The 25,420-nt window shown below is 39.3% G+C and overlaps 1 protein-coding gene across 2 annotated transcripts in view; it reads right to left on the minus strand.

The window, feature by feature from the left end:
- Positions 1-25,420, minus strand: part of LOC146582763 (neural-cadherin-like) — a 342,729-nt gene that overhangs the window by 203,602 nt on the left and 113,707 nt on the right. For both annotated transcript variants that reach the window (XM_085287908.1, XM_085287866.1), the window contains one exon: positions 22,062-22,204. In XM_085287908.1, coding sequence (XP_085144034.1) covers positions 22,062-22,204 — 143 coding nt within the window. The remainder of the gene's footprint in view (positions 1-22,061; positions 22,205-25,420) is intronic.

The following is a 25,420-nucleotide window of genomic DNA, read 5'->3' on the forward strand; positions in this document are numbered from 1 at the left end:
AGAAGGATGCAACCCATAACGGCAATGCTCAGTGGCTAGAGGATCTGAGGGCAGACCACAGCGACCTCCCTGAACAGGGTCCAGTAACCATCACAGTGGCAGATATCCAAGAAAGGGTCTCCAGTATGAAGAGTTGGACAGCACCAGGGCCCGACATGGTTCACGCCTACTGGCTGAAGAAGCTGACTGCACTCCACGAGCGTCTGGCAGCACAAATGAACCAGCTGCTAGTTAACGAAAGACACCCGGAATGGCTAACTGAAGGCCGGACGGTCCTGATCCCCAAGGACCCCAAGAAGGGACCGGTCCCCTCCAACTACCGACCAATAACCTGCCTCAGTACTACATGGAAGCTCCTGTCAGGCATCATATCGGCTAAGATGAACAGGCACATGGGTCAATACATGAGCGGGACACAGAAAGGAATTGGCAAGAATACCAGAGGCGCAAAACACCAGCTACTGGTAGACAGAACAATCAGCCGAGACTGCAAGACCAGACTGACCAACCTGTGCACTGCCTGGATTGATTACAAGAAGGCCTATGACTCAATGCCCCACAGCTGGATACTGGAATGCCTAGAATTGTACAAGATCAATGGGACCCTAAGAGCCTTCATCAGGAACTCAATGGGGATGTGGCGTACAACACTAGAGGCCAACTCCAAGCCCATAGCACAAGTTACCATCAAGTGCGGGATCTACCAAGGAGATGCTCTGTCCCCACTGCTGTTCTGCATAGGCCTGAACCCCCTCAGTGAGATCATTAACAAGACTGGCTACGGATACCGACTACGGAACGGAGCAGTTGTCAGCCACCTCCTGTACATGGATGACATCAAGCTGTATGCCAAGAGTGAACGAGACATCGATTCACTGATCCACACTACCAGGCTATACAGCAATGACATTGGAATGTCGTTCGGACTGGAGAAGTGTAGTCGGATGGTAACAAAGAGAGGGAAGGTAGTCAGAACTGAGGGGATTGAACTACCAGAAGGCAACATTGCAGACATAGAGGACAGTTACAAGTACCTGGGGATCCCGCAGGCAAATGGGAACCATGAAGAGGCCGCTAGAAAGGCTGCAACCACCAAGTACCTGCAGAGGGTCAGGCAAGTCCTGAGGAGTCAGCTGAATGGTAAGAACAAGATCCGGGCCATCAACACATACGCCCTGCCCGTGATCAGGTACCCTGCTGGGGTAATAAGCTGGCCAAAGGAGGAGATAGAAGCCACTGACATAAAGACAAGAAAGCTCCTGACCATGCATGGAGGGTTTCACCCCAAGTCCAGCACCCTGAGGCTGTACGCTAAGCGGAAGGAAGGGGGCCGGGGACTGGTGAGTGTCAGCACCACAGTCCAGGATGAGACAAGGAACATCCAAGAATACATTGGGAAGATGGCCCCAACTGACCGAGTGCTCAGTGAATACCTCAGGCAGCAGAAACCCAAGAAAGAGGAGGGAGACGAGGAACCATCATGGAAGGACAGGCCCCTGCACGGTATGTACCACCGGCAGATAGAGGAGGTGGCTGATATCCAGAAATCCTACCAGTGGCTGGACAAAGCTGGACTGAAAGACAGCACAGAGGCACTAATCATGGCAGCACAAGAACAAGCTCTGAGTACAAGATCCATAGAGGCTGGGGTCTATCACACCAGGCAAGACCCCAGGTGCAGGCTGTGTAAAGATGCCCCAGAGACTATCCAGCACATAACAGCAGGGTGCAAGATGCTAGCAGGCAAGGCATACATGGAACGCCATAACCAAGTGGCCGGCATAGTGTACAGGAACATCTGTGCCGAGTATAACCTAGAAGTCCCGAGGTCAAAATGGGAGATGCCCCCAAGGGTGGTGGAGAATGACCGAGCTAAGATCCTGTGGGACTTCCAGATACAGACGGACAAAATGGTGGTGGCTAACCAACCGGACATAGTGGTGGTAGACAAACAGAAGAAGACGGCCGTAGTGATCGATGTAGCGGTTCCGAATGACAGCAATATCAGGAAGAAGGAACACGAGAAGCTGGAGAAATACCAAGGGCTCAGAGAAGAGCTCGAGAGGATGTGGAGGGTGAAGGTAACGGTGGTCCCCGTGGTAATCGGAGCACTAGGTGCGGTGACTCCCAAGCTAGGCGAGTGGCTCCAGCAGATCCCGGGAAAAACATCGGAGATCTCTGTCCAGAAGAGCGCAGTCCTGGGAACAGCTAAGATACTGCGCAGGACCCTCAAGCTCCCAGGCCTCTGGTAGAGGACCCGAGCTTGAAGGATAAACCGCCCGCAGGGGCGTGCTGGGTGTTTTATATATATATATATATATATTTATATATATATATATATATCTCTATCTCTCCATAGGTCCCTCATCCTATTCATGTAGCCCCTTCCGCCGGGGTTACATGGATGACATCAAGCTGTATGCCAAGAGTGAACGAGACATCGATTCACTGATCCACACTACCAGGCTATACAGCAATGACATTGGAATGTCGTTTGGACTGGAGAAGTGTAGTCGGATGGTAACAAAGAGAGGGAAGGTAGTCAGAACTGAGGGGATTGAACTACCAGAAGGCAACATTGCAGACATAGAGGACAGTTACAAGTACTTGGGGATCCCGCAGGCAAATGGGAACCATGAAGAGGCCGCTAGAAAGGCTGCAACCACCAAGTACCTGCAGAGGGTCAGGCAAGTCCTGAGGAGTCAGCTGAATGGTAAGAACAAGATCCGGGCCATCAACACATACGCCCTGCCCGTGATCAGGTACCCTGCTGGGGTAATAAGCTGGCCAAAGGAGGAGATAGAAGCCACTGACATAAAGACAAGAAAGCTCCTTACCATGCATGGAGGGTTTCACCCCAAGTCCAGCACCCTGAGGCTGTACGCTAAGCGGAAGGAAGGGGGCCGGGGACTGGTGAGTGTCAGCACCACAGTCCAGGATGAGACAAGGAACATCCAAGAATACATTGGGAAGATGGCCCCAACTGACCGAGTGCTCAGTGAATACCTCAGGCAGCAGAAACCCAAGAAAGAGGATGGAGACGAGGAACCATCATGGAAGGACAGGCCCCTGCACGGTATGTACCACCGGCAGATAGAGGAGGTGGCTGATATCCAGAAATCCTACCAGTGGCTGGACAAAGCTGGACTGAAAGACAGCACAGAGGCACTAATCATGGCAGCACAAGAACAAGCTCTGAGCACAAGATCCATAGAGGCTGGGGTCTATCACACCAGGCAAGACCCCAGGTGCAGGCTGTGTAAAGATGCCCCAGAGACAATCCAGCACATAACAGCAGGGTGCAAGATGCTAGCAGGCAAGGCATACATGGAACGCCATAACCAAGTGGCCGGCATAGTGTACAGGAACATCTGTGCTGACTACAACCTGGAAGTCCCGAGGTCAAAATGGGAGATGCCCCCAAGGGTGGTGGAGAATGACCGAGCTAAGATCCTGTGGGACTTCCAGATACAGACGGACAAAATGGTGGTGGCTAACCAACCGGACATAGTGGTGGTAGACAAACAGAAGAAGACGGCCGTAGTGATCGATGTAGCGGTTCCGAATGACAGCAATATCAGGAAGAAGGAACACGAGAAGCTGGAGAAATACCAAGGGCTCAGAGAAGAGCTCGAGAGGATGTGGAGGGTGAAGGTAACGGTGGTCCCCGTGGTAATCGGAGCACTAGGTGCGGTGACTCCCAAGCTAGGCGAGTGGCTCCAGCAGATCCCGGGAATAACATCGGAGATCTCTGTCCAGAAGAGCGCAGTCCTGGGAACAGCTAAGATACTGTGCAGGACCCTCAAGCTCCCAGGCCTCTGGTAGAGGACCTGAGCTTGAAGGATAAACCGCCCGCAGGGGCGTGCTGGGTGTTTTTTTTTTTTTTTTTTTTTTTTATATATACACATATACATATATACATATATACATATATATATATATATATATATATATATATATATATATATATATATATATATATATTATGGCATGCCCTTTAGGAAAATATTATATATATATTCCAACCAAAGTCTGAATATATAGAATGAAACTTGAATATATAGGATGAAACTTGAATATATAGAATGATCTTTTGAATATATAGAATGAAGCTTGAATATATAAAATGATCTTTTGAATATATAGAATGAAACTTGAATATATAGAATGAAACTTGAATATATAGAATGATCTTTTGAATATATAGAATGAAACTTGAATATATAGAATGAAACTTGAATATATAGAATGATCTTTTGAATATATAGAATGAAACTTGAATATATAGAATGAAACTTGAATATATAGAATGATCTTTTGAATATATAGAATGAAACTTGAATATATAGGATGAAACTTGAATATATAGGATGAAACTTGAATATATAGAATGATCTTTTGAATATATAGAATGAAGCTTGAATATATAGAATGAAACTTGAATATATAGAATGAAACTTGAATATATAGAATGAAACTTGAATATATAGAATGAAACTTGAATATATAGAATGATCTTTTGAATATATAGAATGAAACTTGAATATATAGAATGAAGCTTGAATATATAGGATGAAACTTGAATATATAGAATGATCTTTTGAATATATAGAATGAAGCTTGAATATATAAAATGATCTTTTGATTATATAGAATGAAGCTTGAATATATAGAATGAAACTTGAATATATAGAATGATCTTTTGAATATATAGAATGAAGCTTGAATATATAGAATGAAACTTGAATATATAGGATGAAACTTGAATATATAGAATGATCTTTTGAATATATAGAATGAAGCTTGAATATATAGAATGAAACTTGAATATATAGGATGAAACTTGAATATATAGAATGAAACTTGAATATATAGGATGAAACTTGAATATATATAGAATGATCTTTTGAATATATAGAATGAAGCTTGAATATATAAAATGATCTTCTGAATATATAGAATGAAACTTGACGTCACGGAGGCGCTTGCGCCATCTAGTGTTTTCCTTGTTTGTACCTGCGAGGAATGGCACTATGAGCCAGTCCGCACGGAATTTTGTGGCTCAAATTCTAAGTAATGAGGAGCTAATTAACACCCTGGCAAATGCATGTTCTGGGCAACCTAATATTTGTACTAGTGTACCGCATCGTACTACTGATGAAGAAATTTATTCACTTTTTCGTCGTGGAAGACCAAATGCAGTGAACCTCTCCGGTCAGATAACCCCTGGTTATCCAGCTAACGTTACTGCGGTCAAGTGAGCCCTCACTTACGAAGTCGCAGTCAAGCTAGCCGCCCCGCCAGCCGCACCTAAAATGTTGTTGCACTACTCTTACGCATATTACGGTATAGGTGCCGACTGGCTTAGAAACGCAGTGTTTTCTGTCCTGACACTATTTTACTTCACAATCCACTCCCAGTTTTGGTTAATCTCCACTTTCACCCCTGTGATCCACAGCCCAAATTACTGTATGATTCAGAGAAAATTAACAATAAAATTTACCCAATTTACTCAACTATACTTTTAATGTCCTCATCTTTGAGCTCAGATTACAGGAAAACTGAAAGAGGTGACGCAGATATCTCACTGGATTCTGACTCTGGGTGACCCCCACTCTGCATGCTGTGATCCACAGCCAAAATTACTGTACAGTTTTTGAGAAAATTGATAGTAAAATCTTCCCATTTTGCTTTACTGTACTCTACATATTGACATCTTTGATCTCCCATTACAGGAAAACTGTAAGAGGTGACGCAGATATTTCACTGGATTATGAATCTAGGCCATCTCCACTCTTCACCCTGTGATCCACAGCCAAAATTACTGTACGGATTTTGAGAAAATTGATAGTAAACTTTGCACAATTTACTCTACTGTACTCTATATATTCTCATCTTTGAGTTTAGATTACAGGAAAACTGTAAGAGGTGACGCAGATATCTCACTGGATTATGACTCTGGGTGACCCCCACTCTGCACCCTGTGATCCACAGCAAAAATTACTGTACAGTTTTTGAGAAAATTGATAGTAAAATCTTCCCATTTTGCTTTACTGTACTCTACATATTGACATCTTTGAGCTCAGATTACAGGAAAACTATAAGAGGTGACGCAGATATTTCACTGGTTTCTGAATCTAGGCTGTCGCCACTCTTCACCCTGTCATCCACAGCCAAAATTACTGTACAGTTTTTGAGAAAATTCATGGTAAAATCTTCCCATTTTGCTTTACTGTACTCTACATATTGACATCTTTGAGCTCCGATTACAGGAAAACTGTAAGAGGTGACGCAGATATTTCACTGGATTATGAATCTAGGCCATCTCCACTCTTCACCCTGTGATCCACAGCCAAAATTACTGTACGGATTTTGAGAAAATTGATAGTAAACTTTGCACAATTTACTCTACTGTACTCTATATATTCTCATCTTTGAGCTTAGATTACAGGAAAACTGTAAGAGGTGACGCAGATATCTCACTGGATTATGACTCTGGGTGACCCCCACTCTGCACCCTGTGATCCACAGCAAAAATTACTGTACAGATTTCTGATAAAATTAAATCCTATTCCATTACCAAACAAAATGAGTTCATTGAAGTATTTGCTTAGCTACAAGAAATGTCTTTCCACACACAATTTAAATTTTTCAAAATGTCATTCACACACCACCTCAAGTATCAACTTCAGTTTTAGACATTATTTATTCAGTGCTTAATCACAACAATAGTCAACTTAAGGCACTTACATAATAAGTTAAACCTTACAATAATACATACAGAGAAAAACCCAACAATCATATGACCCCCTATGAGCAACAGTGGGAAGGAAAAACTCCCTTTTAACAGGAAGAAACCTCCGGCAGAACCAGGCTCAGGGAGGGGCGGCCATCTGCCTCAACCGGTCAGGGTGAGAAATTACATTTCTCAGATTACTGATTTCTCATATTACTACTACACAGTTTAGATACACTCAACAAAAATATAAACGCAACACCTTTGTTACTGCTCCCATTCCCCATGGGATGGACGTAGAGACCGAAAATTCATTCCAGATACACAATATAACCATCCCTCCCAAACAGTGGTCACAAATCAGTCCAAATGTGTGGTAGTGGGCACATCTGCCATATTGAGATAATCCATCCCACCTCACAGGTGTGCCACATCAGGATGCTGATCTGACATCATGAGTAGTGCACAGGTGTACCTCAGACTGCCCACAACAAAAGGCCACCCTGGAATGTGCAGTTTTGTCTCACAGCAAAATGCCACAGATGCCACAAGCAATGAGGGAGCGTGCAATTGGCATGCTGACAGCAGGAATGTCAACCAGATCTGTCGCCCGTGCATTGAATGTTCATTTCTCAACCATAAGCCGTCTCCACAGGCGTTTCAGAGAATATGGCAGCACATCCAACCGGCCTCACAACCGCAGACCTCGTGTAACCACACCAGCCCAGGACCTCCACATCCAGCAGGTTCACCTCCAAGATCGTCTGAGACCAGCCACCCAGACAGCTGCTGGAACAATTGGTTTGCACAACCAAACAATTTCTGCACAAACTGTCAGAAACCGTCTCAGGGACGCTCAACTGCATGCCCGTCGTCCTCATCGGGGTCTTGACCTGACTCCAGCTCGTCGCCGTAACAGACTTGTGTGGGAAAATGCTCACATTCGATGGCGTCTGGCACGTTGGAGAGGTGTGCGCTTCACGGATGAATCATGGTTCACATTGTTCAGGGCAGATGGCAGCTGAGAATGTCCCAGTTCTTGCATGGCCAGCATACTCACCGGACATGTCACCCATTGAGCATGTTCGGGATGTGCTTGACCGGCGTATACGACAGCGTGTACCAGTTCCCACGAATATCCAACAACCTCGCACAGCCATTGAAGTGGAGTGGACCAACATTCCACAGGCCACAATTGACAATCTGATAGACTCCATGCGACGATGTGTTGCACTGCATGAGGCAAATGGTGGTCACACCAGATACTGACCGGTTCTGGGTCCCCCGACCCCCAATAGCGCAAAAAACTGCACATTCCAGGGTGGCCTTTTGTTGTGGGCAGTCTGAGGTACACCTGTGCACTACTCATGATGTCAGATCAGCATCCTGATGTGGCACACCTGTGAGGTGGGATGGATTATCTCAATATGGCAGATGTGCCCACTACCACACATTTGGACTGATTTGTGACCACTGTTTGGGAGGGATGGTTATATTGTGTATCTGGAATGAATTTTCGGTCTCTACGTCCATCCCATGGGGAATGGGAGCAGTAACAAAGGTGTTGCGTTTATATTTTTGTTGAGTGTATCTAAACTGTGTAGTAGTAATATGAGAAATCAGTAATCTGAGAAATGTAATTTCTCACCCTGACCGGTTGAGGCAGATGGCCGCCCCTCCCTGAGCCTGGTTCTGCCGGAGGTTTCTTCCTGTTAAAAGGGAGTTTTTCCTTCCCACTGTTGCTCATAGGGGGTCATATGATTGTTGGGTTTTTCTCTGTATGTATTATTGTAAGGTTTAACTTATTATGTAAGTGCCTTAAGTTGACTATTGTTGTGATTAAGCACTGAATAAATAATGTCTAAAACTGAAGTTGATACTTGAGGTGGTGTGTGAATGACATTTTGAAAAATTTAAATTGTGTGTGGAAAGACATTTCTTGTAGCTAAGCAAATACTTCAATGAACTCATTTTGTTTGGTAATGGAATAGGATTTAATTTTCTCAAAATCCGTACAGTAATTTTGGCTGTGGATCACAGGGTGAAGAGTGGAGATGGCCTAGATTCATAATCCAGTGAAATATCTGCGTCACCTCTTACAGTTTTCCTGTAATGGGAGATCAAAGATGTCAATATGTAGAGTACAGTAAAGCAAAATGGGAAGATTTTACTATCAATTTTCTCAAAAACTGTACAGTAATTTTGGCTGTGGATCACAGCATGCAGAGTGGGGGTCACCCAGAGTCAGAATCCAGTGAGATATCTGCGTCACCTCTTTCAGTTTTCCTGTAATCTGAGCTCAAAGATGAGGACATTAAAAGTATAGTTGAGTAAATTGGGTAAATTTTATTGTTAATTTTCTCTGAATCATACAGTAATTTGGGCTGTGGATCACAGGGGTGAAAGTGGAGATTAACCAAAACTGGGAGTGGATTGTGAAGTAAAATAGTGTCAGGACAGAAAACACTGCGTTTCTAAGCCAGTCGGCACCTATACCGTAATATGCGTAAGAGTAGTGCAACAACATTTTAGGTGCGGCTGGCGGGGCGGCTAGCTTGACTGCGACTTCGTAAGTGAGGGCTCACTTGACCGCAGTAACGTTAGCTGGATAACCAGGGGTTATCTGACCGGAGAGGTTCACTGCATTTGGTCTTCCACGACGAAAAAGTGAATAAATTTCTTCATCAGTAGTACGATGCGGTACACTAGTACAAATATTAGGTTGCCCAGAACATGCATTTGCCAGGGTGTTAATTAGCTCCTCATTACTTAGAATTTGAGCCACAAAATTCCGTGCGGACTGGCTCATAGTGCCATTCCTCGCAGGTACAAACAAGGAAAACACTAGATGGCGCAAGCGCCTCCGTGACGTCAAGTTTCATTCTATATATTCAGAAGATCATTTTATATATTCAAGCTTCATTCTATATATTCAAAAGATCATTCTATATATATTCAAGTTTCATCCTATATATTCAAGTTTCATTCTATATATTCAAGTTTCATCCTATATATTCAAGTTTCATTCTATATATTCAAGCTTCATTCTATATATTCAAAAGATCATTCTATATATTCAAGTTTCATTCTATATATTCAAGCTTCATTCTATATATTCAAGTTTCATCCTATATATTCAAGTTTCATTCTATATATTCAAGCTTCATTCTATATATTCAAAAGATCATTCTATATATTCAAGTTTCATTCTATATATTCAAGCTTCATTCTATATATTCAAAAGATCATTTTATATATTCAAGCTTCATTCTATATATTCAAAAGATCATTCTATATATTCAAGTTTCATTCTATATATTCAAGTTTCATTCTATATATTCAAAAGATCATTCTATATATTCAAGTTTCATCCTATATATTCAAGTTTCATCCTATATATTCAAGTTTCATCCTATATATTCAAGTTTCATTCTATATATTCAAAAGATCATTCTATATATTCAAGTTTCATTCTATATATTCAAAAGATCATTCTATATATTCAAGTTTCATTCTATATATTCAAGCTTCATTCTATATATTCAAAAGATCATTTTATATATTCAAGCTTCATTCTATATATTCAAAAGATCATTCTATATATTCAAGTTTCATTCTATATATTCAAGTTTCATTCTATATATTCAAAAGATCATTCTATATATTCAAGTTTCATCCTATATATTCAAGTTTCATCCTATATATTCAAGTTTCATCCTATATATTCAAGTTTCATTCTATATATTCAAAAGATCATTCTATATATTCAAGTTTCATTCTATATATTCAAAAGATCATTCTATATATTCAAGTTTCATTCTATATATTCAAGTTTCATTCTATATATTCAAAAGATCATTCTATATATTCAAGTTTCATCCTATATATTCAAGTTTCATTCTATATATTCAAGCTTCATTCTATATATTCAAAAGATAATTTTATATATTCAAGCTTCATTCTATATATTCAAAAGATCATTCTATATATTCAAGTTTCATTCTATATATTCAAGTTTCATTCTATATATTCAAAAGATCATTCTATATATTCAAGTTTCATCCTATATATTCAAGTTTCATCCTATATATTCAAGTTTCATCCTATATATTCAAGTTTCATTCTATATATTCAAAAGATCATTCTATATATTCAAGTTTCATTCTATATATTCAAAAGATCATTCTATATATTCAAGTTTCATTCTATATATTCAAGTTTCATTCTATATATTCAAAAGATCATTCTATATATTCAAGTTTCATTCTATATATTCAAAAGATCATTCTATATATTCAAGTTTCATTCTATATATTCAAAAGATCATTCTATATATTCAAGTTTCATTCTATATATTCAAGTTTCATTCTATATATTCAAAAGATCATTCTATATATTCAAGTTTCATCCTATATATTCAAAAGATCATTCTATATATTCAAGTTTCATTCTATATATTCAAGCTTCATTCTATATATTCAAAAGATCATTCTATATATTCAAGTTTCATTCTATATATTCAAGCTTCATTCTATATATATTCAAAAGATCATTCTATATATTCAAGTTTCATTCTATATATTCAAGTTTCATCCTATATATTCAAGTTTCATCCTATATATTCAAGTTTCATTCTATATATTCAGACTTTGGTTGGAATATATATATAATATTTTCCTAAAGGGCATGCCATAATATATATATATATATATATATATATATATATATATATATATATATATATATATATATATATATATATACACACACACACACACATATATATATACACATACACATATATATATACACATACACACACACACACACACACTTATAATAGACACACATGTACATGTATGTGCACCGTACAACCTTGTGTGTTTACCAGACCAACAGGACAGATGAACAGGAGATGTGCGGTTTTCATTTTAGTATATTTTATTTTGTGTGTGTCTGTGTGAGTGTGTGTTCGAAGTACGCAGACATGTATGACATGTAGAATGAAGAATTGCACTAAGTGATTTCTAGAACACTCTCTGGAAATGAATGGCACCAGAAACAAATCATGAACAAGAGGAGAAAGTGTTCTTTTCTATCAGAGTTAATGCCATTCAAGCTGATTTTTGCACATGTACAGTATGTCGCTTCTGTTTGTCTTTGTGTGCGTGCTGTCTCACAAAAGATTTCCATGGAGGGGGTCTCTGTCACAATAGCTGGTTCCCTGGCATGGATGTTCATGTTTAAGGCTACATGTAGGTGCATGTGTCTGCAAGTGCCTGTGTGTGTGCCTGTGTGTGTTTGTGTGTGTACAAAAAAGAGATAACAATAGTCAGGAAAGAAAATGTAGGGAAAAATGAAATGAAATGGAAAACGATTACTCAGAGATAAAGAAAATCAAAGCTTTGACTCTAATTATGTGTGTAATAAACACCTTACACTGCAAAATGGGTTCCTGTCAGTGCAGAAATGGTAAAGAGACTGCATTGTTGCAAAATATCTTTTCAAAAGCACTGAAAAAAAAACCCATCAGAAGATGAACTAACCTAGTGTCAGACAAGCAACATTTAGCTTCCTTTGTTTTTACCAGTGCAAATTTGATGCAAATACCAAAAAGCATTTAATATGTAATTTTGACAAGATTTTTTAAAAACAAAACCCTTTAGATTTTTTTTTACCTGTAACAGAAATACATTTAATTCAATTTTAATATATCATATAATATATGATTATATTTTAATAATCAAGGCGCTTTATATTGTAAGGTAGATCCTATAACAATACAGAGAAAACAGAGAAAAAACAACAACAATCCTACTTGTATAAACACATAGTGAGTGAAAACAAAATCACTCACACTGCATCATGGGACGCCATCAGCGGCCTAGACCTATTGCATCATAACTAGGGGAGGATTCAGGGTCACCTGATCCAGCCCTAATTACATGTTTTATCTAAAAGGAAAGTTTTACGCTTTAAGCCAAGTAAGAAATGGCTCATATAAAAAGAGAAGAGGGGGGACAGAGGTACATGCAGAAATGTCAAAATCAAACTAATAATGCTGGAATTATGTTGAAATGCCAGTGTGTGCAGGCTTAGACTTAATAAAGAAAAAGAAAACCTTTTATTCTGTCAATGTGAAGTTCAGAGCAAGCACAAAGCCCAGAGGGGAGTGACAAACTCAAGCTGATAAACAAGCAGGGAACAAACTCCAAAGAAAGCACATGTGAGAAGGCATATTAACGCTCACATGCTAATGGCTAATGATGATTACACAGAGCTGAAGTGAGGCACAGGTGCACACAATCAGCACAATCACAGTAGAGGAAGAAAAGCTAAATGTAAGACACAGGGACAAATAGCTACCAAAGTAAAACAGGAAGTGACAATTACAGAAACAGGAAAACATGAACACATGAAGGAAATTAGAGGGAGAAGACAAAAAAAGGAACAGAACAACACACTGAAGGAACTAAGTAACGTCCATAACCAGAAGTGAAGTCTGCATATATAATGGAGTGAATGACACTCAGGACATAATGAAACCAAAACAATGAAACAGTGAAAGACAAGCTGACTAAATACTAAAAGAAGAAAAGTACAAGGACCCGACTGCAAACTTAACTATGGAACAAACTGAATATGGAATTAAAGCAATGTCCAAACATAAAACTGTTCAAAAAGAGTTATAAAAATATGATCTTCTCGATCTATAAAGAAAAGGAAAATATTTAAATTAAGTGAATGTCTCTATTTAAAAACAAACAAACAAAAAATTCATGATGTGATATTATAGTATATAGTATATCAGAAATCTGTTCACTATTTTTATTACAAATTATATCAGTAAGGAAGCTGACTAAATATTCACTGATAATTTATGGGACAGGGGTGGGATTAAATAAGTGTATACTTCTTCCCACTCCCTTTCAACATGTAAATTAATCAAATGTTTTTTTGTATGTAATTTGTATAGTATTTTTTTTCTCTCTTATTTCTTTTCTAAATGTACTTGTATATTGTTCACATGTTGAAATAAATTACCAATCAATCAATCAATCAATCAATCAATCAAACACCCTGAAGTAAACACACAACTAACAGGAAGCAAAACAACAACAGACCAAGTTGAAACTATAATTCAATAACCATATAAAACAAACTGACCACAAAACAAAATCCCACAGACGAATCCCACGAGAATTGTGACTATTTTTCTAAAAACTTCCCACATGCATCAGATTTTCATTTTAAGAACAGTGCATTCAATGTGTTTGCTCAAGAAATGTATATAATTATGTTAACTTGTTAAAGATTAATTAAACTAGTGTCAGAAAACTAGCTCCAACTCAATCCATTAATTAATGAGAAATACACAACAGTAACACATACTTCATTGTACACACATTTGCACTTGGTTGGTAATTAAAGGGTACTTCAATGAGTCTTCACCTCTCCAGCTCTTCCCTTAGCTGTTATTTCGTTTGAATTAATTCACGAACTGATAAGGGCATCGTTTACAACCAGCCATTATATTGTCACGGGGCTGCACAGCAACAAACTGAACAGTCAGGCTTTTTGATTGGCCAGTGAATTTTCTTGAAAAAAGGCCGTACCTTTATGCCAATATTTCTGGTAATTACAATAAAAAGCATTTAACTGTCCCCCTTTTTTCATGTTGTAAAAAACAAAAAAAGAAAAACGTTGGGAAAGGAGGAAATTCTCCATCTTACTATGAAGTTAAATATTCATACTGACATGGACAAACCCAAGAATGAGGCAAGCCTTTAGTATTAAAGCTATTGTATGAGATGGGAGTCCCTCACAATTATTGCAGGAAAGGTTGTTTCCTTGTATTCCAAGTCCAACTTTTGCTGGTCTTGTAGTTCAAGACCAGCAAAAGTGTTTTAATTATAGGCAGGTTATCCGATGCTTGTATTTCTGACTGCCAGGTGAAGTTTGGCCATTTCAGAAGTTAAATGTATTCATGGCTAAACCTTCCACCTTGTCATATGAACATCTTTACTGTGTGGGACAAAAAAAAAGAAAAAAAAAGAAGAAGAAGCAATTTGCTCATACTCTAAAAAGACAGTAACCTAGATGGTTCTCTCTGAATTTCTCATTATTCCAACCCAAATAGGCTATTGTACGGTGCGTGGCTGGGGCTGATAGGGGTTGCATTGTAGAATTGGCTTACGAGAGACTGAAATACAAAGAAAATAAAGAAAAATGAGGTACAATGAGACTAAAATTAGAACAATTGTTTGTTACAAAAAGAGCAACCAACTGGGGTTGATGAAAACTGGGCACAAAGGATAAATAAAGCATATATCTATTTAAATGCTAATTCTGTTAATATAACACTTAAGAGTGCCAATTTAGCTGGCAAAGGCTGACATATTTTGTTCGTTAAGTAGAGCCCCAGCAATCACCAAAGTCATTACAATTCATCCTCTGGAGACCCCGAATTCCTGTTAATTGGCCATGGCACTCAGAATAGCCAAGAGGTTAAAACCAGATTTGGTTGACTTTACAAGCTTTGGACATATTCAAAGAAATCCTTAGACATGATTTTACATCAATTGTGTTTCATTGTTGAAAGACATCTTCATGTCTTACAATCTGAGCATTTTCCCCCCAAATTTGCTAATGTCCTTAAATAAACCCTTGCTTTGCACTGGTAAAGGCAAACATACTAACAGCAGAAATGGCGTATGTATGTATGCAGATTCCTGATATCAGAAAGTGGGACTCTTTCAGACCGTGAAGTAAACCTTTCAAAAACATGTATACCAATGCGAAGGATGCATTAAGAGTGTAAGCACTAGTCCACTCTTCTGTCTCTCTTTCCACCCACACTGCTCCAACAGTGCTGCGTAGTGCACTCATGCTTAATGAATTGCGACAGAGGGCCAGATAAATGTGACCAGTTCAGTAAAGGCAGCGGGCAGACACAGAGAGAGGCTATAGCTCGCTCACCATGTTACACGTATAGGGATCACCGGAGGCGCCCCTTAGTCTCATCCCTGCTTTACTCTGCTTTGGGTTGGCATAAACATCTAATAGGGTCTAAAAGCCTCAGATGAGAGAAACACATGCTGGGTAAGTGGTTGAAAATGGGACATGGAAAAGGTTTTAGGACATTCTAAGAACAAAACATACAGTGAGCGTCTGTTCTAATCTATGAGATCTGTGTCCCTGTGCCATTATGGGTAATGGCAGGGTGTGCATGTGTGTGTCTGGTAGTGTTCACTGGCCTGTATGTAGATCTACACATCCTGAACATTCATACATGTAAACATCTGCACATGTTCAGGTTTGCTTATATTGCAGTTATGGATTTTACCATGAAAGTATATGTTTGTCAGACTTGGATCTTATTTATTTTATATATTGTTGTACATATACACAAATTGTTTTATGTACGTGTGCATGTGTATTACTCAAAAAACTACAATAAGTGTTTGCTGCCGTTAACAGGGCCAGCACATATCATAGCCTACTGGAGATGGAAGATGAAGATGTTTCCTTGTGGGTCAGTAAGCATCCGTCACTTCACATGAAGGCAGCCAGGAGGGAGGAAGGATGAGGACGAAGCAAGGGGTGAGTGAGACACAGCAGACAAAGGACACAGTGGGGTGGGGAATGGAGGACAGAGGGAGAGAGGAAGCACTTCCTCCATTCAGCATCATGCAACAAAATCCAGGCTGGAGCCAGGAGAGATAAAAAAAAGTAGAAGCTTTAAAGAAGAGTCAGATGTGGAATAGCGAGGGAGAGAATAACAATATATTTGCCGGGGGGGACCAGGGAGAAGAATGAGGGCAAAAGTATGTGGGTTTGTTACATAAAGCTGGGATCACACACAGGTCAGCGAATCAGACCCAACACAATAGACAGAAGGCAAGCGGTTCAAGAGGAAAGAATAAATAACAGATATAAAACAAGACAACACTATGACACACTTACCTAAGAGGCTTCACTGAAAACAAACTCAGCTACTGAGTTTCCTTCTGTAGGAAATACTGTCTTCCAAAATGCCATAAAACTTGTGAGGGGAAAAGGGAAATGATAGAAGCATGTTTATTGGCTGCAGCATTTCCCCTCAGTTGTCAATAAATAGTTCCTCCCATCCAACAGAGCGGGTGTTTTAGTATTTATGGGTTTTAATAGGAAGAGCGTGATCATCATATTGACCGGCCTGCTCACATCCTAATGGGTGTCTTAAATCTCAGGGAAACACACTGTATTCTGGGGTGAGTTACAGGCAAATTAACATGAAGAGGGAGTCCGCCAAGGCTGCTCCTGCCGGAAGGGAGGAAAATAATCACTTGAATGATTGTCGGACATTTAGGATAGGTGGTGAGAGGGGGGAGCTGGCAACAAGAGGGGAGAAGAGGCAATAAACGATTTTCATCAGTAGCCGAGGGAGAATGAGATGGGCTGGAGAGGGTGGGCGGAATCCAATGTGCTCGCCTTCCATTATAAGAATCATAAAATACTTTTAATGACCAAATATTGGGCTCTTTGAAACTAGATATTGGATCATATTACAAGCATTATGGTTTCACACTTTGGCTCACACACTTTGGTGCAGACAAACTGTGTAATGTCATAGTGTGGATCTACTGTAAATCCATCACAGCTAAAGATGGGCTTATTAAAGGAATGTAATATGATAGTGACACAGAGGGACGGACACTGCAGCATGCTCAAAGCGAGTTGGATTTCTGCAGAAGAAAACGTATGTTACACCTATCCCAATCTTACAATCCATTGGGTATTGTCAGATGTGTGAGCTTCTGGGCGATTAGGCCCATTTTTTAAGCCCATTTCCACTTTAGGTTTCCTGCTCTGTCTGCTGGTCACCATTTATGAATGCAGATAAATTTAAAGAGCTAAATAATTTTCAGACAACAGCTGACATCACATTGTGCTTCTTCTGTTTCCACATAGCCCATATGGCAACTTAAATGTCAGTGCTACCCTGACTAGAAATAGAACACAGTCCTGAAATCTTCCAGTAACAAAAGTCTTGCCTCTTGCCTATAATTTCATCATATTCATATGGAGAAATATGTTCACAGAGATTCCATGTATACTGACTTTTTTTTTTTTACATCATTTATATGTTGGCCAACTGTCTAATTAGTTTACTAATGCAGAATGCATTTTTCGATTTTTTTGTATATGCGATCCAGGTAATTGCATTCCTTCTGGTAACACCTTACAAACGATCTGATTCTCCACATCCCCTCAAAGATTTGCAGAATGATGCTGAATATGGCATTCTGAAGATCAGAACTAAACTTGAAATAATGACGTCAAACATAAACTAAAGATTTTCTGAAACAATTTAAAGCGTGGTTTTAGCATGGATATGAAGTCAAACACTGTCTTCCTGCTCCAGCTACACTCGCCAAATAGCATCCCCATCCTTAATGTCCCAAAGTCTCATTTATTCCAGCCACTAAACTGGTTTGACGCAAGCAAAAAAAGAATGCTAGACACTGAAAACACATTCCAAAGTAATGAATTACTAAATCCAGTAATTACATTACAGTTACAATACTGTCTTTGCGTTACAAAGGTTCTTATGCTATCTGCATGCTAGGTGGATAGAAAGGGGTGATCCGCATTAACTCGCTAACGGTGATTTGCCACGTTAATGCGGTTATGGCATTAACGTCATTTTAACGAGATTAACGCTGACAGCACTACTTAAAATATGTTTGTACTTGAGGAAATTAAAAGAATGCATCAGTAAGAGTTCTCTCAAAGGGAGAAGATGAGTAGCAGCTCTAAACCACTCGGGGAACTAAGGCCAGATGCTTGGGTGGGTTGAGATGTGCCAGCATGTCACAGCATTTGAATAAAATTAAAGAAGAAAAAAAAAGAAAAAAAAGTATATGTAACCATGCATAAAAGGATATATAAAGGAGACAGAAGGAGACTAAAGTAAATCCACAGTGAAATTTTGTAGTAGGAATGTTCGGAATCTGGGTGTGCTTGGCTACACTAGGACTCCTGCACCAAATCAGTTCCATGCAGACCAAGGAGAAGTCAAGCCATACACCTCATACTTGTGGAAAGGGATTGATACTGCAGCAGGATAATGAGCCCAAATGCCCCAAATCGCTTTGCTTCACTACTTGAAGGCCAAAGAAAAGTAGAGAGTGCCGACCATTATGGACTTTTTTCCACATTCACCTGAACTCAACTCCACTTAACGTTTTCAGCGATGCCTGAAAACTGGGGAAGCCAAGGACTCCTGACATCAGAGAAGCTTCTGGAACATTGCAAAAGAATCCTAGCTTAACATGAACGTATTCAGTGAAATTTAATGCCTACCGAGTTGATGCTTTCAACCAGTAAAAGCCAAAAGGTGGACACACCAAACACCATCATCATACTGTGAAAATGCATGTGCATTTTCCAAAGATTTCCTTTTTTACCTATGATGCTAATATTAGTACAACTTGCAAATTGCAAAGAAACAAGCTTTGAGAAGGACTGAAATAAAAAGTAAAATCGATAGCATACTGTATTTCTAAATCACAAAAACAAAAAAAGCAAAGCAAAACATCTTCACATCCACGAAGGAGTCAGTGCATCTTTGTACTAGAGTAAAAATGTTGGTAGTGTAAGTTAGTTGTATCGCTCGGAGTATAAGTGCACACTTATAATAAAGAACATGATTTCTATCATTTTACTGGTTATTTTAGGAACGTGGAAGTATGGAATAATAACAGTGTGCAATACACATACACTTATTCGTCATTTGATTACTAATTTAAGTTACTGTGTTGTGATGTGTCGTGTCATGTTGTGTTGTGTCGTATGTAGTGCCGACGTGGGACAGTTTTCCAATTTCATTGTACTATTGTACTATGTATGACTGTGCAATGACAATAAAGAGTTATCTTAATCTCATCTTAATGTGTTTGATTTATTTTTGTAACTTTATCCTTTGATCGTATCATATTTATCAACTCTCCCCACCTTTAGCCTGAGCAGAAGCCCAATGTGCCATAAACTCAAATTCAGATAAAGATCCAAACCCTAGCCTTTTCTAGAAAAACATTTTGATACGTTTGAAATTAAATCTGAAATCTGAAAAGAAGCTAAAAACAAAAAAGAGAAGACTGAAAATGACAGCTATCGCTTCATCTCTTCAGCTGAAGGTCCTGAAACTGCTTGTGCTGGTTTACAGTGACAAGTATAAATGTGTGCTGTGCCGAGTAGGTCAGCGAGCAGCCTCTGATCAGAATGACCTTAAGAGAAGAGATGAAAATGAAGAAACTGATAACGGCTAAATTGATCAGTATATGCCAACTATAAATAATGTGTATATGAGACATTGGCATCTATTTTGCATGAAAACAGGTTAGCTTGAAGGGCACTTGGGAATGAAATTCAGCTAACACCCCTTTTTGTCAGTTTTAAGGAACGTGATCCCGGTCTAGAGTCTTCCACTGTCCATGCACGTCTAGCACGTCTTCACCAAGTGTCATGAATTTGGCTCAATTAGTTTTTGCGAGGTGTCAACATTAACTTTTCCCATATAGCAAACCTCGCACGCTGTCAGTTTGAGAAAGCCTGAAAGAAACTTGAATTAAAAAGTGAACTTTTGATGACAGGCAAAAATTAGGTCACTGTGACAAAACCCGAGCAGAGCCAACAATCTAAATGGCAAAGAGTCATCTTCTGATAGGTGACGAAATCGAGTTATTGCTACAAATCTTTTCTTTGCTTGATAAAATGGCCGCTGCTATCAGCTGACAGTGAATGTCATTGCAGGTGAACAGAGGAAATTGCGCCTTGAAGTTGAGTAATTGAATTTGTAAAAGTCATCGTATTAGCCTGTGATGTGAAATGCAGATTCAAAGGGGGTTTCAATTTACAAAAAGGGTCGAACCGCAATGAAATTGCCACTATTACGGCTCCCGGACACACACAAAACACACACTGTGTCATTAACACAGCTTCCCATTTCATATTGCTCCTGGCATTACTGCATGTGTGACTATAAACCTCAGATGGTATTTTGTTACTGAGGGACTGTGAAAATGGTCTTCACACTTTGGCTGGTAATTCTAATGTCTTTATGACACGACCTGTCAGAATTTCAATATCTTTTACAAAGCTGCTAGCAGTAAGAGGAGCGGCAGTGAAGCATCCTCATCCACTGAACAGTAGCTGTGGTGAAGGACATTAAACCAAAACACACACTATAAAGCATATTTTCAAGACCCCTGGGGCCACACTTGACAAAATACAGAGCTTTTATATTTATATGGTGTATGTAAATAGAGCAGGGAAGAAACACTGCAAAGCAAGGTGAAAATAACTGTGGAAAGAGAACACTTTGTGGATGTTTCAGGGTTTGTGCTAAATGGGTGAAGAGCAAAATAATAACAGAGCCCCAAGCAGCCTGAGGTTCTAGGATTCTTCCCCTAAAATCTTAAGCAGCAAGATAAAAATAATTCATCATGCACCACCATGGAGCAGGTAAATGTATCTCAAACATGTAGTCTCCTTGAGCTTTAAAAAAACAAAAAAAGACAGGCAATGAAACCGTCACTCACATTCACTCGCACATTAAAACCTAGTGGCAATTTGGATTTTCCCACAAGCTGCATGTCTTTGGATGGTGAGAGGAAGCCGGAGTATCCGGAGGGAACCCACACAAACACGGGGAGCACATGCAAACTCCACAGAGAAAGACCCCGGCCTGATGTTGGAATTGAACTCAGGACCTTCTTGCTGTGCGGCAACAGTGCTAACCACCGTGCCACCGTGCTGAGAAAACTCATATGAAACACATATTTGAAGGGCGGGGTGTTTGCACAAGTTCTTAATTCTTCTCTGTACATAATCTACATGTAGAAGACAAAAAATATTCTGCTTTTCCTTATTTTCTGTTATGTGTCTGCTTTTAAACATAGATAGTTTGAAAGTTTCCAAGAGTAAGGCATCTCTGTGAGGTAAAAACTGTTAAACTTAAACTGCAAGCCAGATATCCTTAGACAGCTCTGTCGGTCAGCACAGAAGCCCCACCCACTTCCAGTTCCAACCTCCTCTTTTCTAGCTGCAGCCTATCAGAAGAAAGGGGAGGGGCAAGATGAATAAACCATTTTGCTCAGACAGAAGATGAACTGAGGGGCTGCAAGACGGCCCAGTGTAGGACAAATAAGGATTGCTTTTGAAGGATGAATCATGTAGCAGTTTTCAAAAATACAAATATGGAGTTGGAAACAAGCAGTTGTTAAAAGAATATTCAACATTAATGATCGAATGAAAACTACAAACAGTCCAGTTATCAAACCTTTTTGGTTGTCAATGACAAAGTTGCCCTCCTCATTTCCTGTGGTGATCTTATACGTGATCCCATCACCATCGGGGTCCTTTGCCAGCACCGTAGCAACCAATGTGTTGGGGCCTGCGTCCTCTGAGACAAACGTCCGATATCTGATAAAACACACAAAAACAAGAGCACAATAAGCACCTCAACTACACACATGGTGAAAATGAGATACATTCAACAGCTGCATTGTCAATTTTCAAATCTATTTCATCTAATCCATACAGGACCAGCAGTTCAATCCGCCACGTAGAACAAAACAGCTCATAAGGAAGCTCGTAAAAAATATTGACTCATATGAATTGTAACTGTGTCACACACGGTCTGTATTATCAACCAAATGCACCACCTTCTCTACATATCATAGATCTCTTATTAGTGTGAATGCTTGAAAAGCATTCACAGTATTGTTCTTCTAATCTTTATTCTATTTTATTATTATTCTGTATTCCGTACGTTTTTTGTAATCTATCTCCTTCAAAACCGTTCAACTTAGAAAAACCATTCAAACACCGTTAGATTCCTATTCTTTTGGACAACATTGCTTCTATTTTTCTCATTTTTAACATTTATATTTTTAATTTTATTCAACTTTTTTCAACAAAAATTTATAATGTATTTCAATGGGGAGACCCTTCAAATTCTCATTCAACTTCCTCCTCTTTAAACTGTATCTACTTCCACATACATTGACATAGAGCCACCATTCAAACTTTAAAACGAAGACAAGACATTCAACTATTCAACTTGTATTTATCTTTTCAATATCTATTATACTTTTTCTTCAGTTCCAGTTTAAGTTTCATGATGTTTTTTCACCCGTTTCAAAGTTTATAATGGGTGTGTATGGGACGGAATGTTGGGGCTAGAGTGAGGCAGCTCAACTGCTAGAGTGAGAGGAGCAAAAAAAATAATCTTAAAATCTTTTTTAAAACTGCTGCTGTGTCCGCAGCGTTTGCTCTACAGGTATGATTTTACCCTCAAAACGTAGCCATCGCTGTCCTCTTTCATCCAATGTGTTTACTATTGTCCTAGGTGTTATGGTTCTTTCGTAAATGTCACCAATGCACAGCCTCCTCCCTCCAACTCTTCCATAGACTCTAATGTTAAAATGGCTCAGAAGGTTCGTTTGAAAATCAGAAGAGCATGGTGTCTTTACACTGTCACCACGTCCATATAATAAACTCCACAGGCATGAAAACTGAGAATTCAGTAGACTAGACATTGCTGTCACTCACGGTGAAAGAATTTTGTCAATACGACTTTTACTTTTCATTTGGGAGCGATTTGTTTCGGCCTGACTTTTCTGTTCATTTTAAGCAGCAAAAGTGAGGCGCATGTCTGTGTACGTGTGTATGGAGCCATTGGGTGCGGTCACTATAGCAACCAGGCTCACACCTGCCTGCTTAACGAGCTCTGCCTGCCACTGTACCAAGATTCATCTTAAGCACTTCTCTTTCAACTGCTGCTGTGTCCACAGTGTTACAGCCATCATTTTACCCTCAAATTGTCGCCATTATTGTTCTCTTTCCAACACCGTATCTTTCAAAGCTCAGGCATTTAAACTTTTTAAACTGTGTGGATCAAAGTGGAGGGATCACATTTGAGTCATTCAGTGATTCAAAGAATATGACCTTTTAATATTCATTCAGATGTTTTCTGACTCTAAATGTTCTTTTCTCATTTCTTAGGGTTTTCTAATTTACATTTAAAACATTTTCAGTTTTTTTCCAACTCCTTCTTCTGTGTAACCTTCAGCTTTTAGCAGTTCAGCACCTTTGTTTTCAGGTTAAATTCGGGTTTTTTTTGTTTGTTTTTTTTTATCTCATTAAATATTTTTAACTCAAAATTCAGTAATTAATTCATTTCAGTGCATACATTCAGATTCAAGCATTCACACTGCAGTTTCTTCAGAAAATGCACTTTCTAGTTGTATTTGCAATTTAGTTATGAAAATGATGAGCCCTACTTGCCATAACTGCTGAGGAAACACTAAAAATCGCAGGTTTACTACATTGTTGTTTAAAGAATGGAGACAAAATTAGAGCAACAATTGGAAGAATGTGAAGTTAAGGAAAAAGTGCATTTTCCATTTTTTCCCCAAAACATTTTGTCTATATTCGACTGTATAATAAGCAAAAATGGCTCATTCCTCCTGCCTGGCATTACGTCATCATGTGTTGCCTACTGTCACCAAAGAGAGCTTCATCACATGTTTACAGCTACATCCATAAAGGGCCTGACTGTGTAAGTGGTTCTCAGTTTTAAGTCAGCAGTAATAACAGTGGAACATATCTGGAGCTACTCTCAAACACAGTGAATCAACAACATGTAACAGAGGTGTGTTAAAGGCCACTTGTTTAATGAGAGAAATCTATTTTCTGAATGCAGCTTTGCACATTCATACCAGATAGTTAATTGATTCCTCCTTGAGCCCCAGGTGTTAATCAGTCCCTGAGCAGATGCAAATATGTAAGCCAGCAGATTCCTGAGCAGCAGCATACAGGGGAGGAGAAATAACTCAGAAATTCACTTTTAGATGCAATTCGCATAAAAAAAAGAATCGTATAGCAACTTACATATAGAAAGTAATCTTATGATTATTCCTACAATAAAACAAGACTGAGCAGGCATGAGTAGCTGTCAGCACAGTACTCACAAATTCTTCAACACTCCAGAGGACACTCGTGACTGAACACTAATCAAATTTCAAAGGTCTGCACGTCTGTCGCTCAAGGGAAATGGCAAAGAAGAGATTCTTGCAGAGGTGAAGGGTAAACATCACCTTAGACAGAAATGCTTTCACAGTTCTGCTTAAAGCTTTTAAACATTTAAGGGTGCATCCCTTGTAAGCAAGTGTGCATATCTAACCATGAGGTCAAAGACAAAGGCCTCATCTAACATATCAATTAATATCATACAGGGATGCGATTAAGGGAAAAACTCAAAAAAGGGTCTCTCTTTTACAAATACTGTGCCTTTGCTGTGGCACTTCAGAATCTGGCCTAGACACATCCCATTTGCATGATTAATCCCTGAGATGTTGAAAACTCTCCTAGAGTCCATCTCTACTGCACATCTGTATAAGCTACCTCCCTGACCTGCATGTTAGGGCCAACACCTAAGCTATGAAGTCCAAAGAACTCTATTTACACGTCCGTGACAAACTGAGGCAAAACACAGATCAGTGCAATAGTATGAGACCATCTCTATAGCTCAGAGTGTTCTCAAGAACACTCTGGTCTCAATAATTGTGAAATGGAAAAAACACCAGGACTCTACAGAGATGGCCATCTGGCCAAACTCTGAAAATTAGGTCCTTG

The sequence above is a fragment of the Mchenga conophoros genome, linkage group LG1 (genome assembly GCF_057382185.1).
Source record: "Mchenga conophoros isolate Kocher_MC1m ecotype Shallow Benthic linkage group LG1, M_conophoros_male_GT1.1, whole genome shotgun sequence".
Taxonomy (NCBI): Eukaryota; Metazoa; Chordata; class Actinopteri; order Cichliformes; family Cichlidae; genus Mchenga; species Mchenga conophoros.